The sequence below is a fragment of the Vicia villosa genome, linkage group LG6 (assembly GCF_029867415.1).
Source record: "Vicia villosa cultivar HV-30 ecotype Madison, WI linkage group LG6, Vvil1.0, whole genome shotgun sequence".
Lineage (NCBI taxonomy): Eukaryota > Viridiplantae > Streptophyta > Magnoliopsida > Fabales > Fabaceae > Vicia > Vicia villosa.
This window is the reverse complement of record NC_081185.1, coordinates 27,373,248-27,391,506: the sequence shown is the minus strand read 5'-3', so window position 1 is coordinate 27,391,506 and position 18,259 is coordinate 27,373,248. Positions and strand designations below refer to the sequence as shown.

General features: G+C 32.6%; 1 protein-coding gene and 1 long non-coding RNA gene across 3 annotated transcripts; one reads left to right on the top strand and one right to left on the bottom strand.

Moving 5' to 3' along the window:
- Positions 1-9,990: 9,990 nt before the first annotated feature.
- LOC131609049 (uncharacterized) lies at positions 9,991-11,469 on the bottom strand. Its single transcript, XR_009285924.1, has 2 exons — positions 10,795-11,469; positions 9,991-10,690 (listed from the first exon to the last, which is right to left on the bottom strand). It is a non-coding gene; the product is annotated as an uncharacterized LOC131609049 (long non-coding RNA).
- A 695-nt stretch (positions 11,470-12,164) lies between these two features.
- Positions 12,165-14,455, top strand: LOC131609047 (heat shock 70 kDa protein 4-like). 2 transcript variants are annotated; one of them, XM_058880680.1, is made up of 3 exons: positions 12,165-12,576; positions 12,675-13,679; positions 13,773-14,455. In XM_058880680.1, the coding sequence occupies exons 1-3, from the start codon at positions 12,357-12,359 to the stop codon at positions 14,336-14,338; spliced, it is 1,791 nt and encodes a 596-aa protein (XP_058736663.1). In that variant the 5' UTR covers positions 12,165-12,356; the 3' UTR covers positions 14,339-14,455. The 2 variants fall into 2 exon arrangements, with proteins under 2 accessions (XP_058736663.1, XP_058736662.1); XM_058880679.1 differs by having other exon boundaries at positions 12,168-12,576; positions 12,675-14,455.
- The last annotated feature ends 3,804 nt before the right edge of the window (positions 14,456-18,259 follow it).

The following is an 18,259-nucleotide window of genomic DNA, read 5'->3' as shown; positions in this document are numbered from 1 at the left end:
GCATTCATGAATTTAAGTATATTCATAAACATGTTTCTTCACCTGCAATTGTGATCGATATATAATAGTTAATGAAATCCTTATTACATCAATGTAACCACAGCTGTGGATGTATAGACTGCATTTGACTGTATTCACTGCGAACACAATTTATAGTCATGAATATAGACAGGTCTTCTATTAGTTGACTAGATAATATTATTCTAAATATCATGACTTCTGAAGCATTTTCATCATCATATTCTTATAAAGAATTCACAAATGGGGTTGAAATTGCTTCAACTAGAACATTATGATTTACCTATGTGGGAAGATGAAATGTTTTCAGATATGGAAACTTATTTTACTTTGGCTGTTTTTATGTCAATAGTACATATAACTTAAATAAATTGCATAAGAGATGAAGGTTTTAAACGAGTTTCTTTAGTACTCTATTTCATTCTCTTAAATTCTAAATGATACATACGCATGTCTTTATATAATCTAATATTACAATGTAATGAACAAAATTACTTACTAATAAATTAATAGGCTGTTACTTGTTGGCTAAGCTAAATGCTTATGCCTTTTTTTTTACCGGCGCTAAATGCTTTTATGCTAAGTTACATAATAGATAAAAATGAGTAAGAATATCATGATTGTTGTTATATCTTTGTTGTGAATAATGAAAAGGTTAAATTTCAATCAACACTTTGATATGTGAGGTAGAGAATTGTAGCAACAAAAATAAATGGCTATCATCAATCATAATCAATAATAACAAAATAAGGTAGCAACCAAAATAAATGGCCTTCAGCAATAATAATCAATAAACAGATAATTTAACAAAATAAAGCACAAAAAGGCGAAAGATTTATTTATGCAGTTCGATCAAATGATCTACTCTAGGGAAAGAGCAACTCTCCAATTTACTATTATCATAAAGTTGTTACAAGAGATTACAGATGAATTACAAGAAAATAGTCTTTGCCTTTAGAGTTTCCGAGAACAACCCTGAATGCTCCTAAAAATAAATTCTTATTTTATACCCAAGTGTTTCTCAACCTCTCAAACTCTCCATAATGTAAGCACGCAAACTCAAGGTTTAAACAAGTATTTCCCAATCCCCTGAGATAACTGCAAAGATTTCCTAAAACCCTTGTTTCCCAATCCCCTTAGATAACTGCAGATATTTCCTAAAACCCTTGTCTTTTTAAGCTTTCCCTTGAGAAGATCCTAAACTCTTTGCTCTACCTTTTTACTATAACTCTTAGATTGTCACACTTTAAAAAACTTAAGAGATACATATTTATAATTACTAAAATCCATCATACAAAGTCCAAAACACAAACCATTAATTATATAAAAAAAAATATTATCGATATCTTATAATATATATCAAATATTCTAAAATTAAATAACGGGTCCGCAAACTGAACCGATCAAACCTAAAATTCGCAAACTGCTCAAACCGTACATTCTTGTTGCTTTTCGGCTTTCTAATTTTCTAGAATCCCAAAACATGTTTTCTTTCTATTCATCGAAAAAGGTATTTAGGCATACTTCAACAATTTCCATGTTGACTTTAAACCGTGTTGATGTCAATTTAACCAACAACAACCTTACTTCTCTCTACCATGTTAAAATTCTAATCAATAACCTTGATCAAATTCAAGGTACCCTTGAATCTCTATCTCGTCCCTTGCATTCAATGATTTCCAATTGTCTTTTTCTGATTAGGTAATATGACAAGCCCACAATAATGTTATTCAACCATCATCAATTCTGCATGCCTTCGAACGCATCCTTGAAGGTTCTTGTTTTTGTATTTTGCACCCCTTTATCCATATTCAAAGCATAATGCCCAAGGCTAGCATAATCGTCTTTTTGAGATGCTTCAATCTTCCTCCTTACCATATCACGATTCAAGTGATAATCAGAGATCTCTATAACCGCTCCCTCACTACTACTAGTATTCATAGTAGGAAACTTCACCTCTAATTGAGTTCTCTCCGTTATAGTTTCTAACTGGTTTATCACTTGGTTTTTACTAATCTTCGTATGGAGAAATTCCCTACCAACCAAGTAAGCTACTTCGACATTATCCCTTCCCAAAAAACTCAATAATAACTCAACGGTCACATGCATTTTTATCCTTTATTTTCTGCAAAAATCATTATACACTTATGAAACAACCTCAAGGTATTCATAACACCTTGACCTTATATCCTATAGCTATTTTTTGTCATGGAATACTTCACTAGTTAATGATGAATGAATAACAATACTTCAACCTTCATAAATATATGTACCACATATCTTAGATCCTTTAGCAACAATCACTTCATCATGCGAAATCTTTAACACTCCATGTTAAACTCTAGGCAATAATCTAGATCATCAAAAAAACTTATAGATAAAAAAAATTATTTAAGTTCTGGAACATTCCTCACATCATGAAGAAGAAATTCACGATCACTAAACATTTTAAATCTGACCGTACCAATACCATGAACCTTGCAAGTCTTGTTATCATCAAGGTGAACTACTCCACCTTGCACTAGCTTCAAAGTATCAAAATATTCTATTCTTGGACACATGTGATAAGAGTAACACGAGTCTATGACCGAACTATCTTTAGTCTTTAAACTCAATATAATTATTGAACCAGCATCCTCATCCAAGGCAACCACAACTTGAACATGATCATCATTGGTTTTTCTCTCAGGACAATCCTTCTTTAAGTGACAAATTTTCTAACAATTAAAACATTTTACCTTTGACATGTCAAACTTCTTCAATTTGGACATCCCTTTAGACCCAGTTCCCTCTTCTTGAGACACTTAAACTTGTACCACTATCCTCAATATTCAAATCTTTCCCCTTTGAAAATTATTTGGATTTCACCCCCGTTTGGACTTCATCCAAAGTAATGGTATGTTCCTTACCATAAAAATGGACATCCTTAAATTTCTAAAAGTATATGGGTAATGAACTCAACAAGAGTAGAAAATTGCCCTCATCATGAATCTTCACTTCAATATTCTCAATATCATCAATAACCTTGAATAATTATGTGAACTGCTCCACTATGGATTTGCTCTCCACCAGTCATTGTGAAAAAGTTGTTGTTTTAGACACAACCTGCGAGCCAAATACTTGGTCATATACAATGATTCAAGTTTTCTCAAATCGTAATCGCAGTTTGCTCCATGGTGACTTCTCTAAGAACTATATCCCAAAGGTACAAGATAATGGCACTCCTGAGCTTATCCACCATCTCGGTCTTCTGTGCTTGTGTAACCGTTGCAGACATCAATGCTTCACCCTTGAAAGCATCAATACACTTCTCTTGAATTAAAATTACTTGCATCTTTATTTTCCACAACCCAAAATCTTTGTCTTTGTAAAATTTCGCGATCTCACATTTAGCCATAATGCTCACTTGTAAACGATGCCTATTTGCCCCATGGTGGGCGCCACTTGTAGTGAAAAATGACAAGGTTCAATTTCAATCAACACTTTAATTTATTTTGAAAATAAAAGTAGCAACCAAAATAAATGGCCTTCAGCAATAATAATCAATAAATAGAAAATATACAAATAAGGTTAAATGATTGTTTACCCAGTTTGATCAAAAGATCTACGCTAGGGAGAGATCAACTCTCTAATTTATTATTCTCATAAAGTTGTTACAAGAGATTACATATAAGTTACAAGAAAATAGCATTCGCCTTCAGAGTTTTCGAGAACAACCCTGAAGACTCCCGAGAACAAACCCATATTTTCTAACCAAGTGTTTCTCAACTTCTCTAACTCAATAATGTAAGCACACAAACCCAAGGTGTAACCAAGTGTTTCATAATCCCCTTAGATAACTCCAATGGTTTCTTGAAACCCTCGACTTTCTCATTTTTCCCTTGAGAAGACCCTAAACCCTTTGCTCTACCATTTTTCTATAAACTCTAATATTGTCACACTATAAAACACTAAAGAGATACATATTTATAATTACTAAAACTCGTGATACAAAGCCCAAAACACAACCTATTAATTATTAGAATAAAATATAATAAATATCTTATGATATATTTTATATTAATTTAGACTATTTCTTAATGATATATATCCAATATTCAAACATTAAATAACATATCTGCAAACCGATTCAGTCAATTCCAAAATCCACGAATCTCCTAAACCGAAAATTCTTACTGCTTTCGGCTTCCTAATTTTCAGTAATCTCAAAATATATTTTATTTCTCTTCATCGACAAATATTTTAAGCTATACTTCAACATCTTTGCTAACTTACTCATTTCAAAAGATGCTTGAATTAGTTTCAAACAATTTTTGTAGTAGAAATTTCAAAATTATATTGTTTTACAATTTGTTAAATGTAAAAAGAAAAGATGGCTGAGTTGCAAGAATCATCTCCCAAGTATTTGTATAGCGCAATTAGTTGTTATCCTTCCCCGGTTCAAATTTCAACTCAAATTATGAGGGAATGAGCTAACTCTGCCCTTAGTAACATAATAGTTTATTAACATCTCTTATGCGGTTGAACCCCAGAAAAAAGAACATGATCATGATGGCCTTGATGATGCACCAGTCTTAACAGTTATAACAACAATAAAAGTAATCACCATGGTATTTTTTTGCCAAGTCAATTCCTAAACAAGAAAGGAACAAGACGTTAAAGAGAAGTAACTACAAAACTGAAATTACTAGCCAAGTGGAGTTTAAAAAAGCCTATGATTCATTGAATTAGTATTTGCTGGTGTATATTTAGAAAAGTTTGGTTTCAATGTCAAGTAGAGAGGTTGGATTGCTTTTTTTTTTTGTAATCTTGCGACATTGGTTAATGGTTGCACGATCCATGAAACCAATATCCTAAGGGGAATGAAGCAAGTTTAACCCATGTCCCCCTTCCTTTTTCTCCTGGTAGTTGAAGGCCTTAGTGGGCTTTTTGCTAGAACGGTGAAGCTATAGCTATTGTCAAGGATCCGAGTGGGAGCATATGATTTTGTGGTCTCCCATTTGTAGTATGTAGATGACACGATTAATCTTGTTGAGTCCTCTATTGCTAACATTTGGGCCATCAAAGTGATTCTCTGAAGTTTCAAGCTTGCTTTAGGCCTTCGAGTGAATTTTGCTAGGAGTACTCTCATTGGGCTAAACTGTGACCTAACCTTCTTAGATCTTGCTTGTGACTTCCTCTATTATAAGCATAAGTATTTTCCCTTTAAGTACTTGGCCTTCCGGTTGGAGCTAATCCTTAATTGTTCTCTACTTAGGAACCCTTAGTAAATATCACTACAAGGTGACTCCTTTCTTAGAGGCATATATATGTACCCTTAGAGGGGTTGATCCTCCATAACCCGATTCTTAATTCCATATTTATCTTCCTTTTGTTTTTCCTTATGATGCATGTCAAGGTTTGGAAGAAGATTGTAAAAATTTAGAGGAGGTTCCTCCGGGGGGTTCAAAAGGGTACTGATGTCCTTGGGTAAAATAATATGTTATGTGTAAGCCTAAGCAGTTGGGTGATCTAGGTGTTTATGATCTAATTTTGGTTAACCTTGTCCTTTTGGGTAAGTGGGGGTGGAGGTGCAGGTTTTTCTTGGGGGCGTCTAGTATTTAGCATGATATTTTAATTGCTAAATATGGCCATATGCCTATACCGTGTTCCTTGGAGGAAATAGATGGGTACCTCATGTTATCGTTATCTTGTTGAAGGGAGGTCTCCCTTCGTGTTTCTAAATCAAAAGACTCTTCTGATTAGTTTTGTGATGGCTTGCTCAAGCGGGTTGGTTCAAGACTTCACACCCGCTTCTGGATTGACCCTTGGTTGGGGGTCTATCTTCTTGGTGTGCGGTCCTAAAGGTTCTTCCCTATCTGTGATCAACAAATTGGTTATGTGGGGGAGGTTGGTAAGTGAGAGGGTGAGTCATGGGTTTGAGATCTTAAGTGGAGAAGAGGAAGTATTTTTTAGCATGAGCAAGTTTTGATTGCTGATCTTATATTGGTAATTAGAGGTTTTAATCCCTCTGAGAATTTTGATTGGTAGTTGTGGTGTAACTCCAAAGATGGTTACTGTTATGTTTCCTCTTCCTACACTTTTCTTCTTTTGTGGGAGCTTGCTAGGGATACCAGTCCTCATCCGCGAGTGTTTTGCCTCGTGTTTAGAGTAGTTGGACACCCTCCAAAGTAAAAGTTTTTTCTTGGAATAAACTCCTTCATATTGTAATTACTACTAAAGTAAACTTACTTAAGAGGGAAATTCTTTGGGAGTAAGGGGAATTTCTTTCTCCTTTATGTTTGGAGGTTACAGAGTCGTCCTCCTATCTCTTTGTTACCTGTGAGGTAGAAAGTTCTATTTGATATAGAATTTTAAATGGTTGGGGTGGATTTTTGTTTTAACTAGGGATTGAATTTTTGACCTTTTGACAGTTGTTCTTATCAAATGGTAGTCTTCCTAGGATTAAAGGGGAAAATATTTTAATTCGGCATGTAGGGTTTTGGTGGATTTGAAAATCTCATAATGATATAGTCTTCTCAAGATAATTGGTGAGTTTCAAAGGATATGGAAGACTTTAGCATTCTCTTGGCTTAGGAATGGTATCTTGATAGGTTCAGGGGTAGTTCATATGTGCTTTCTTGGCATGGCTTTAGAATTCCATCTTGTATCTAAGCCAATAGCGGCTTGAAAGCTGACATCCATCCCTCTGGAGTGTTCTAGGTACTTTTGGTGCAAGTAGTTTTTCGACTTCCTAGCTTCTATCTAAGGGAGTTTTAACTTTGTTCCAGTTTCTTTTAGTTTTATAGTTGGGTATTGTGGGCTATTTCTCGGTTGTAGTTGTTTTGTTTGGGCGGTTGATTTTTGTTTTGTATGGTATTCTTTTCTTTCTTTTTTTTTTTTTCGTTTTTGTCTTCTTCTGGCTAGTGTGTGTGTGTGTGTGTGTGTGTATATATATATATATATATATATATATATATATATATATATATATATATATATATATATATATATATATATAATGTAATTTCGATCTCCCAAGCTTTTCAATTGTTTAATTTTGGCCCCTTAAGTTTTAATTGTTTGATTTTGGTCTATCGAGTTTTTCAATTGTTTGATTATTTTTTATTTGATAGTCTCTTAGTGACATGTAGAATAAATTTCTCTTTTTTTTTCCTCTTATTTTGCATACTTTTTTTAAACTATATTTTCTTTTCTACAATTACATGTTTCTTCTCTTTTTAAAAATTCTTACTCAAAATATAAGATATTTTATAATTTCTTGGATTTTTAGAAGCAACTTAATAATAATATAGAACACAATTAAATAAAAAGATAGCCATTTATTTCGAAACTTTTAGGCTCAATTAATGGATCACTTTATAAATAATGGTTGATTTAAAAAGTATAATATTTATTTATAGAATTAAATATATTTTTAATCTTATACATATTTATAATGAGTTTTGTTTTTCATTTTTTTAAATAAAATTATAATGATAGAACTTATACATTTTTGAAAATATCTCATAATTATTTTAATCTTTAAATATGTTTAATTTAAAAATTGATATTATATTTTTTTCAACTTATAAAATTAACAAAAGAAAACATAATATTTTCAATTTAACTTTATAATTTAGAAATTAAAACATTGTTTCATAATGAATTAAAAGTAAGTGGTCAAAGTTAGTGTTGCACAATTTTTTTCTAAAAAAATATATTATTAATAAAAATATTTTTATAAACGGGAAAGTTTATTGTTGATATAGATATTTGTATAAAAAGGAAAAAGTGTATTGTTAATACAAATATTTTTATAAACGGGAAAAATATATTGATACAAATATTTTTATAAATGGAAAAAAGTATACTACTAATACAAATATTTTTATAAATTAAAAGAAGTTTATTGTTTATAGGGATGATAATTTGGCTCATACCCTATGGGTACCAGCGACAAATAGGTACAAGTATGGACATGGATAATTAAAATAAGCGGGTATGGATCACGTATCTTATTATCCACCCCGTCCTATACCCACTTTTTACAATGTCATTTATATTATTATATATAGATGCTTATTTATCAATTAAAAAATATATTGATGTTAAACTTATACACATTTTAATAAAAATATTTATTTATTTTTAACTCAACAATAATATCCATAATTTTTTTAATATTATTAAAAACATAAAATTATATAATATTTTATAATTATTCGATTTAGTTTTACTACACAAGCGAGTAAACGGGTACGGAGATACAAATGCAGATATGAATATTGGTGTCCACATAAATAAGGGTTTGGGTACCACGATTTTTTCAAATAACATAGGAGCACCCACACTTTCCTTGGATTAAGAAATTCCTTTACCATAAAACTAGTAAGAAACCCGTGCTTCGCACGGGTCCCCTTTGGATTCACATCACATGTCTACCAAATCTGTAAAGTTTGAATTCATTTTTCAGTTGATTAACATTGACATAGTTACAAATATATGCTAATAATATGCACCAACTTTTCAGCATTGATTCGTACTTAAAATAAATCGTAGAACCGACTATGTAACTTCAATTATATAAAACAGCAGCAAGAGAGATATTTAAAAGATTGACATTAAAATGAACAGTCTACAGCTAATATCTCTTAGATACGTTTACATATACCCGTGAATTTAGATAAGTTAACAAAACTCAGTTAAATCCAGATGAGTTAATTTTAAAACTACATATTTGAATAAAATCATTTTTCCAATTCAAATAACATTACTTTTTAGATATTAGTCAAATTTTCTAAACCTAAAATCTAAAACAGCTTCCCATCAAATATCAGTTTTAAATCCTTCTTATTAATCCTATTTATAATTTTTACAAACCTACAATATATGACAGCACCCCGTCAAATTTCAAACCTAAATGAATATCTACACAGAATGGTATCTTAAAATTTTAATTTATTTGATTACAAAATTAAAATTTATAATAATTTATTAGATTTAATAAATCGAATCATAAAATTTTTTTTAAATGTGTTTTATTTAGTTAGATTATCAAGAAATAAAAAAAAATATCATTGGTATTAAATCAAAATGACAATTTGGTCATTATTAATTTGATTTTATAAGAAAATTCGTAAAATAATATAAATAATATTTCGATTACATCAGTCACAAATAATTTATTTTATTTATTATAACTTCCTTTAAATTGAATCAACAATATACTTTAAAAAAAATAGAGTAAAACTTACTTTTAATTGATCATAAAATAAATCTCTAATTTTTCTCACTCACATTTGTCAAGTTTAAAATAGAGTAATTTATTTTCATTTATAAAAAATAATTGTATCAACAATAAATTTTTTGCTTTATAAGAATAATCTTAATTTATTACCGTTTAAAAAAAAATATCGCCGATAGATTTTTTCTCGTTAATAAAAATATTGATAACTTATTTTCATTTATATTTATATAAATAATAGTATCAATGTGGAAATAATTCAAGACAATAAATATTATTATGATATTACCATTTAATATGAGATGAAAATCACGCCTCTAATATATATGTTATTCCTTCAAATCTTTCTGGCCAAAACTTTTCTAGAGCAGTCCAAGGCTTTTGGATCTCTCATAATTGACAATGCATTCACAATGATCCGTGATTTTTCAGTTCTCAAAGAAAGGGAAACACTCAAAGTATGAACACAGAATGCAAAAAGGAAAATTGTCTTTGAATAAATGTTAGTCTTATCAAACTATTACATATTTAAGAGTTGGTCTCTCACTCAAACAGAGAACAGAGATTGGATTAAGATATATTTGTTTAAAGTAAAATAACATTAATAACAAAGACCAGATGAAAAATGAAGATTCTTAAATATAGAGAAGTTATATGCTAAGTAGTCGGAGTTGAATTTAGTACCCAATTCCTGTTACAAATTTATCACCAAAATTTCATGTAGGGAGTAAGGAAATGCGTACATATACAGTCCATCAAGCACTCCAAATAATGTATATAACTTCCCCAAATTCCATGTATATACAATGTAAGAATTGATATATAATTTAAATTCCAATTGCTAGCATAAAATAAAAAACATATCAGTAACTTCATAGTTTCATATATCAGTTGCAAACTTTTTTAAATTACTCTTACAATCCAGATTGTGACATATGAAGTGCTCAATGGGTTATGTGTCGCCAACTTTAGCTTGAGCTACCGACAATAAGCTTCCATTAAGCTTCTTGACTTGAGTAGCATTTATTTTTAAAGTTCTTCTCCATAGATGTTCTTGTCCAAGATCTTTAACACTTTGATGCATTGAGCAAATGTTGTCAAATTGAATTGGATCGGTATTTGAACCTTTAGATATCTATCTAACAGTAGTCCTTAGAGACAATGTTAAGAAGGGAACTGGTTTAACCATTCTAAATTATTTTCCAGTCAAAAGTTTTAGAAGAAACATTACCTTCTTGATCTTAGTTTTAAAATGTATTATGTTGTAATATACAAACTAATAGTATTAAGCAACAGTTCAAAATAAAAGCAAAAAAAAAAAAAGGTTTGTGACCTTGTTCGATAAGAGCATCAAGTGTTTGTGCTTGCAATTTCCTTTCAACTGTTTCCCATAAATGGTAACACCTTGTGCCTTGTGGATCCCTTGCATCTATAACATTCCACACTCTGCACAAAATCCCAAGGAAAATACTTTTGCATATTCTTCTTGTCCCAAAAAGATCCATGAAATACAACAAACAACGAAAGACGAATAGCAATGGAAAACTTACAAACATAGAGAATAATTTGAAATCCTAATGCCTTAATCACTAACCCTACTACCAATTCGAGAAAACTCGAATTTGAATTGGTGATTTGCAAAGGCGAATCAACAAAATCGTGTTCAACATCATTGTATTTGTAGTTATGATGGATTCGTCATTGTTCGCCTCATCAACATAGGGTTTCGCTGTTAAATTCTCATCTTGTTTGGGATTCATGTACCTTCGGTGATATCGAAAGCTTATTTTGTGACAGGTTCAATTGCAACTACCAGTAGATCTGCAGAAAATAAAATCATCAATCGCGCAGCATAAAACATAATCATCAACATGCAACAATGCAACATATAAGAATCAAAATCAAAACATTAAGATCTCAATGAACACCAAATAATCCGGTCAATTCTTGGAAGATCTAAACTCTGCAAAATAGAACAGATTAATTAAACATAATGAAATTCCAAAATCGTAAATTCAATAGAGCGAGTCATAGATCAATTGGTTTACTCTACTAACAAACCCAAATGAGAAATTAGGAAGAAATCTAAGATTTGAGAGAAAGCATAAGAAGGAGAGAGAGGGCGAGAGACACTTTTTTTTTCCTCTTTGTTTTTTCTCTCTTACAAACAACCATTACTTGATTCACATAGAAAGAGATATATGAATGAGAAAAGGGTATTTATTTTCTATATCACACACAGAAGTTGAAAAGGGTATTTGTATATCACACACCGAAATCTTGTTATATGCTACATTTGTTTTTCCAAAAAAGATAGATAAAGAGGCTTTTTCAATTTTCAACGTGTTATTGAGTTGCTCTTTGACAATAATAATTAGGTTTAAATTTAGGCTATTCAAATTCAAATCCACTAATTAGTGGAAGAATAATAATTAGTGGAAGAATAACTATTTTATAATCAGATTAAAATAAATAAATAATGTTTAGAATAAATTTTGTGATGACACATCAGCATCATTTATTGCCAAATCAATATAAATCAAGTATTATGCAATTAGTCGTTTTTAACCCTAGAATCAGAATAGTTTTAGTATTTAATCAGAAGGTTAATTATGGTTTTTTCAGGTACTTTACATTTTATATATTTATATTGATATTCAGTGCTCCATATCTTTAATATGAAATCGTGGTGATATTATGTTGTCCATGATATGCTCCCATGTCTCAAATGTCTTTAAAATTTAAAATTATATACATATGTTAAGAAAAAAATCAGAAAAAGTATAATTAAAAAACTAATTAAACTCATCAAAGAGAAGTTTTCATTTTCTTTATCTTTTTGATCTTTGTGGTTTCAATATTTTTCACATTTTTTTTAAATAGATTAATGCAATTAAAAAAATTAAATTATGAGTCAATTTTTATTGGAACAACAATAACATTAACGGGAAAACAAAAATTGCAGTACTCTCTATGAGATTCTCTTTATTGGAACAACAAAAACATTAAAATTTAAAAATCAACTTTTATAAATCAAACCAGAGATAGTATTAGTATCTCTTTATCTTCTGAAGAGTGAATTTGAAAACAATATTCATTCACTTGAAGAAGAATGGCCAAAAAGTATGAGGGACCGGCTATTGGAATTGATCTGGGCACAACCTACTCCTGTGTTGCTGTATGGCAGGATCAAAACAATAGAGCAGAGATCATACATAATGATCAAGGGAACAAGACTACTCCTTCTTTTGTTGCTTTTACTAATGATCAAAGATTGATCGGTGAAGCTGCAAAAAATCAGGCTGCTTCAAACCCAACAAACACTGTTTTTGGTAATTTACCTTTTAATTTCCTCCGTTGTATATACACTATTTTTTGTTATTTTTCTGCTCAGCTTTCATGAGAACATAACATACTCTTATTGCTGCAGATGCAAAGAGGTTGATTGGAAGGAAATTTAGTGACTCAGTTATTCAGAATGACATACAATTGTGGCCATTTAAGGTTGTGTCTGGAAATGATGACAAACCTGAGATCATTGTTAAGTATAAGGGTGAAGAAAAACGCCTTTGTGCTGAAGAAATATCATCTATGATTCTCATGCATATGTGTGACATTGCAGAGAAATTTTTGGAGTCACCGGTCAAGAACGCAGTGGTTACTGTGCCGGCTTATTTCAATGATTCTCAGAGAAAAGCCACAAAAGATGCTGGTGCTATTGCTGGACTCAATGTAATGCGGATAATTAATGAACCAACTGCGGCTGCTCTTGCATATGGACTTCAAAAGAGAGCAAATAATGTGGGAAAACGAAATGTGTTCATCTTTGATCTTGGTGGTGGCACTTTTGATGTGTCTCTCCTCACACTCAAAGATGATAGCTTTGATGTGAAAGCCACTGCCGGAGATACTCATCTTGGAGGAGAGGACTTTGATAGTAGAATGGTGAACCATTTAGTGAATGAACTTAAGAGGAAGAGTAAAGTGGACATAAGTGCGAACCCGAGAGCACTTAGGAGGTTGAGAACTGCTTGTGAGAGGGCTAAAAGGACATTGTCATTTGATACTGAGACTACTATTGACATAGATGCTTTGTATGAGGGAGTTGACTTCTATTCTTTAGTCACTAGAGCGAAATTTGAACAACTCAACATGGAATTGTTTGAAAAGTGTATGGAGATTGTGAAGAGTTGTCTTGCTGATGCTAAGATGGAGAAGAGTAGTATAGATGATGTTGTCCTTGTTGGTGGGTCTTCTAGGATTCCCAAAGTGAAGCAATTATTGCAGGACCTTTTCAAGGGGAAGGAATTATGCAAGAGCATCAACCCTGATGAGGCTGTTGCTTATGGAGCAGCGGTTCAGGCTGCTTTGCTTTGTGAAGGTATTAAGAATGTTCCAAACTTAGTACTGCATGACGTAACACCTTTGTCACTTGGTAAGTCAAATATAGGAGATGTCATGAGTGTTATGATTCCCAGAAACACTTCTATTCCGGTTAAGAAGAAAAGTGAATATTATACCGTTGCAGATAACCAATCTATTGCCTATATTGAGGTCTATGAGGGTGAAAGAATGGTTGCAAGCGAGAACAATTTGCTTGGCTGGTTTAATCTCTCAGTTCGTCGTGCACCTCGTGGACTTCCCATTCAGGTATGCTTTTCTATCGATGCTGATGGTATATTAAACGTGTCTGCAGAGGAAGAGACAAGTGGTAATAAGAAAGATATTACAATAACAAATGAAAATGGGAGACTGTCAAGCCAAGAAATCGAGAGAATGATAGAGGAAGCTGAGCACTTCAAATCTGAAGATATGAAGCATGTGAAGAAGAGTAAAGCAATGCGTGCTTTGGATGACTATGTTTATAATATGAAGAAAGTAATGAATGATAATAGCGTAACTTCCAAGCTCACTGCTGTTGACAAGGTGAAGATCAATTCTGCAATGACAAAGGGAGAAGACTTGATTGATGACAAAGATCAAGAAACATTTGTGTTTGTGGACGTTCTGAGGGAGCTTGAGAGCATCTTTGAATCAGCAATGAAAAAGATCAACAAAGGTTACTCCGAAGACGAAAGTGTTTCTGATTTTTAATGATAGATATTTATATATTTCATTTCAGTTTTTATGAATTCTGTATCGAATGTTGGACCTGTTTGTTTTGTTTTCTGAATTATGTATTTCATTTTCTGCTCGATGGTTACGTTCCAACTGATTGAATTTCTTTTCATGCACCATTGATTCTCGGGCTATGGAGCCTAGAAATTTCAATAATGCAGATATATTCTATGAATATGAAGCCAACATACTTCAACAATGGAAAATAACTAGTCTTCCACAAGTATCCAATTATTGTCTGGTGCATCCTTTTATACTTTTTTGATACATCTTCGATAATTTTATACTAAAGTTGTTTTTAAGTTAAAAATCTAATTCTAAAAATAAAATTTTCTCAAAACTCAGAGATTTGTGTAGATGTGAGCTTCATAGAGACTAAAAATTAAATCTAAAGCTCCGAAATTGAAGTTTGTGCAATATGGATGTGAAAGAGTAAGCGATTTGGATAAATATTGAGCTTGATGATTTAAGATTATAAGTCCATGAAAAAATTAATACATCCGGTCTCATTTATAGGAAAAGATTTTTTTTTAGATTCATTGCATACATAATGTATCTAGATAATATGTTATTCAGATACGTTATTTATTTAATTTATCTAAAAAGAAATTTTTTTCTTATAAATGAGATTAGAGAGATTAGAGGAAGGAAATTAAAGTAAAACAAATAATATTTTATGGGTTTAACATCAAGAGTGATTTTGACTTTTGAGTTGTGTGAAAATGTAGAGGAATATATGCTTGATGAATCAAGATTAGAAGTCCGTGAAAAAATTAGATTGGAAGTAGAACAAATTATATTTTATGGGTTTTACCTCAAGAGTGATTTTGACTTTTGAGTTGTGTGAAAATGTAAAGGAATATATTGAGCTTGATGAATCAAGATTAGAAGTCGGTGAAAATATTAAATTGAAAGTTGAACAAATTATATTTTATGGGATTTATATCATGAGTGATTTTGACTTTTGGGTATTGTGAAAAATGTAGAGGAATATATTGAGCTTGATGAATCAAGATTAGAAGTCCGTGAAAAAATTTGATTGAAAGTAGAACAAATTATATTTTATGGGATTTATATCAAGAGTGATTTTGACTTTTGAGTAGAAAATTTCTTTACCCACCTATTGGGTCACCTCCAGCGAAAACCCCACTTTACTCCTGTTTCAAAAATGCATTTCCGAAGTATTTTTTTTTTAAAAAAATTTTCAGACTTCGGAAGTGCATCTCCGAAAACACCAAATTGGAGGTGTTTTCGGAGATGCACTTCCAAAAATACCTTTTTTCAGATTTTGGGGGGTGTCAGAAATGATCTTCCGAATTATGCAGAAACTGTGTTTTTTTTATGTTTTTGGAAACTCTCTCGTATTTTTAATTAAAGGAAAACGGCAAATAAAATAAGCGACATATAAACAGAAACTACTAATATGATAAAAATAGTAATATATACAAGTCGATCCGATCCAAATCTAAATAATAATAGTGTGCGAAAGATACAATCCAAAAACAAAAAAAATAAACCCGACCACTACTGGGTATGCCTAACCCTCTCTCCTTGGGACCTCCTCTGCCGCCTGTATGTCGCCGCACAGCCCGCATCAGTGACGATCATCTCCATCACGGCGACTGCCTCTGGACCGCCCTGATGAACGCCACCTCGATCCAACGCGTCCCGCCCAAGCATCTCTATCCGCTGGCAGATCGGCAGGAGATCAATGGCGTGGTCATCCTCGGCCTGCTGGTTCTCTAGAATCTCCTCGTGTGCTGGCCTAGGAGCGCCGGGAGCGTCGGGTGTCAGCAGAGGATGTGACACCCGATAGAACCATGTGACATACCCCTCCACGCCGTGCCAGTCCTGGGTGACCCGAATGCGACGATACTCCTCCGATACCACATGATGCTCCCAATCCTCAAATATGGCAGCGAGCTGCACTCGGGTCAGTGTGTTGGGAGCAGCCTCAAAAGGTGACCTGGGTATCATCTGCACAAATCCGAACTGCCACATGCACCGCTTAGGGAGATACCGGACCATGATGCTGGTCCCGCATGCCAACCAGCCAGAATATAAAGATATGCCGTCAAAGGGGACAACCTTAGTGTAGTCGCTGAATGGCCTCCAGGTGACGTCATCGTGCATCGTGCGGTCCAGGTACCCACGGTATGGTCCCACCGCATTGTTCCCCTTTGGAGAACGTATCTGGCGGCTCTGGGCATGGCGTCAACGTACTCAGGATCAATGTGAAAGCCGTGGATCCGAGAGAAGTAAGAGATGATCCAGCTCTAAAACACAAACACGATAATATAACGTACCGTAAGTAAATACGAAACTGTCATACCCCAATTTTTGACCTAAGATACCACTTCATATCATTTGCATATGCATCATTTGCATCTCTAACAAATTGCATAGCTTGTGTTTGCTACTTGTGCTCAGCAGGGTTTAATCAAGAAACACTCATCAGTACAAGCAACAACCAATTAGGGTTTTGGTCTCATTTCATCTCAAAAGAACTATCTTCATCAACAACCAACATTTGGTCCTCAAAGATTCACTTCAATAAGCTCAACAACTTTGAATCAACCAAATTAGGGTTTTTACTGAAGATAGCATACTCCTGACTTTTGCTCAGGATTTGACCTAATGACTTGGGACATGACCTCAAGACCCCAAGTGCATCATTTTGTCCTAATCTATTGACTCAAGACATCTCCTACACAAGGATTGATCAACAGTGAAATTTCAAATCATCAGAATAAGGTTTTACACTATCAGGGACTGAAATCAGGGATCACATTTGGGAAACCCTAAAAATCCCCAGGAAGTCAATCAAAGGTTTCAATCATCTTCAAATGATCCCTATGACAATATACAATGGAAATTGTATCTCAATTCAAGACCTACAGACATCAATTTCATCTGGTCGACAATTAGGGTTTTTGACCTAATTCATCTGAACAACTGACTTTTTAATCAGGACATGGTGCCACAACTCAATCCATGGCTCAATATCCTCTAATGACTCAATATTATCCATTCATACCATTCATTTGGTGAGGATAGCTTGGTTCATTTGAAATCTCCAGAAACGCGATTCGTCTGAAAAAGTCAACTGTACAAGATCACCATTGACTTTTGGGGAATTTTGGTCAACCATGACTTTTGAAGTTTTAAATCATCAATATATGATATATGAAGTCATTTGATCAAGAAAAATCAAGAAAATCAATCAAGAATCAAAAAGTCAAAGTTTAACTTTTATACTTAGAAAAAATTTCTAAGTGTTTTTCAATGGTTTTTTCCAAACTTTGGAAGGGAATAACTCAAAATTTCACCTCCAAAATGAAAAAAACTTCCAACATGAAAGTTGTAGATTTTGATCCAATAAACAACTTTGTCACATAAAATGATTTTCCAAAAGGTCAAACATTTAAGAGATATGGAGCTTCAAAGTTGGTATCTTTTGAAAATTTCACTTAAAATCTCATTTTCTTCAAAGTTCATGGATCTTTTTCACCCATTTCCTTAAAGGTCTTGAAGAAACTTTCAACTAGGGTTTTGAAGTGTGTAACATGAGCTTTCCAAAATGTCCAAGAGCATGAAAAAATATGGAGCATAGCCATGGCTTTGAATTATGCATTTAGTGATCATTTTCACTTGAAATTTCAAACCATTTTCACTAAGTTTCAATACTATATGACCTATAATGCAAGTAATGATGCACCAATGCAATAATTGAGAGATATTTTCTGATTTGAAGATCAGAATGGAAGAGGATAAGAAGCTTGGAGATTTAACCATGGTTTAGTCACTTTTAACCATTTGCATTAAATGTAAAGATTCCATTTTATCTCCAAATGCCAAATCACCATTCTTTGATCAACTTGCAAAGCTCTGCATTCA

Bases quoted from the DNA above. Each gene is read 5' to 3' on its own strand.
- LOC131609047 (XM_058880679.1), top strand. From the start codon at position 12,357: ATGGCCAAAAAGTATGAGGGACCGGCTATTGGAATTGATCTGGGCACA. The intron at 12,577-12,674 runs GTAATTTACCTT...TTATTGCTGCAG, and splicing joins CCCAACAAACACTGTTTTTG to ATGCAAAGAGGTTGATTGGA.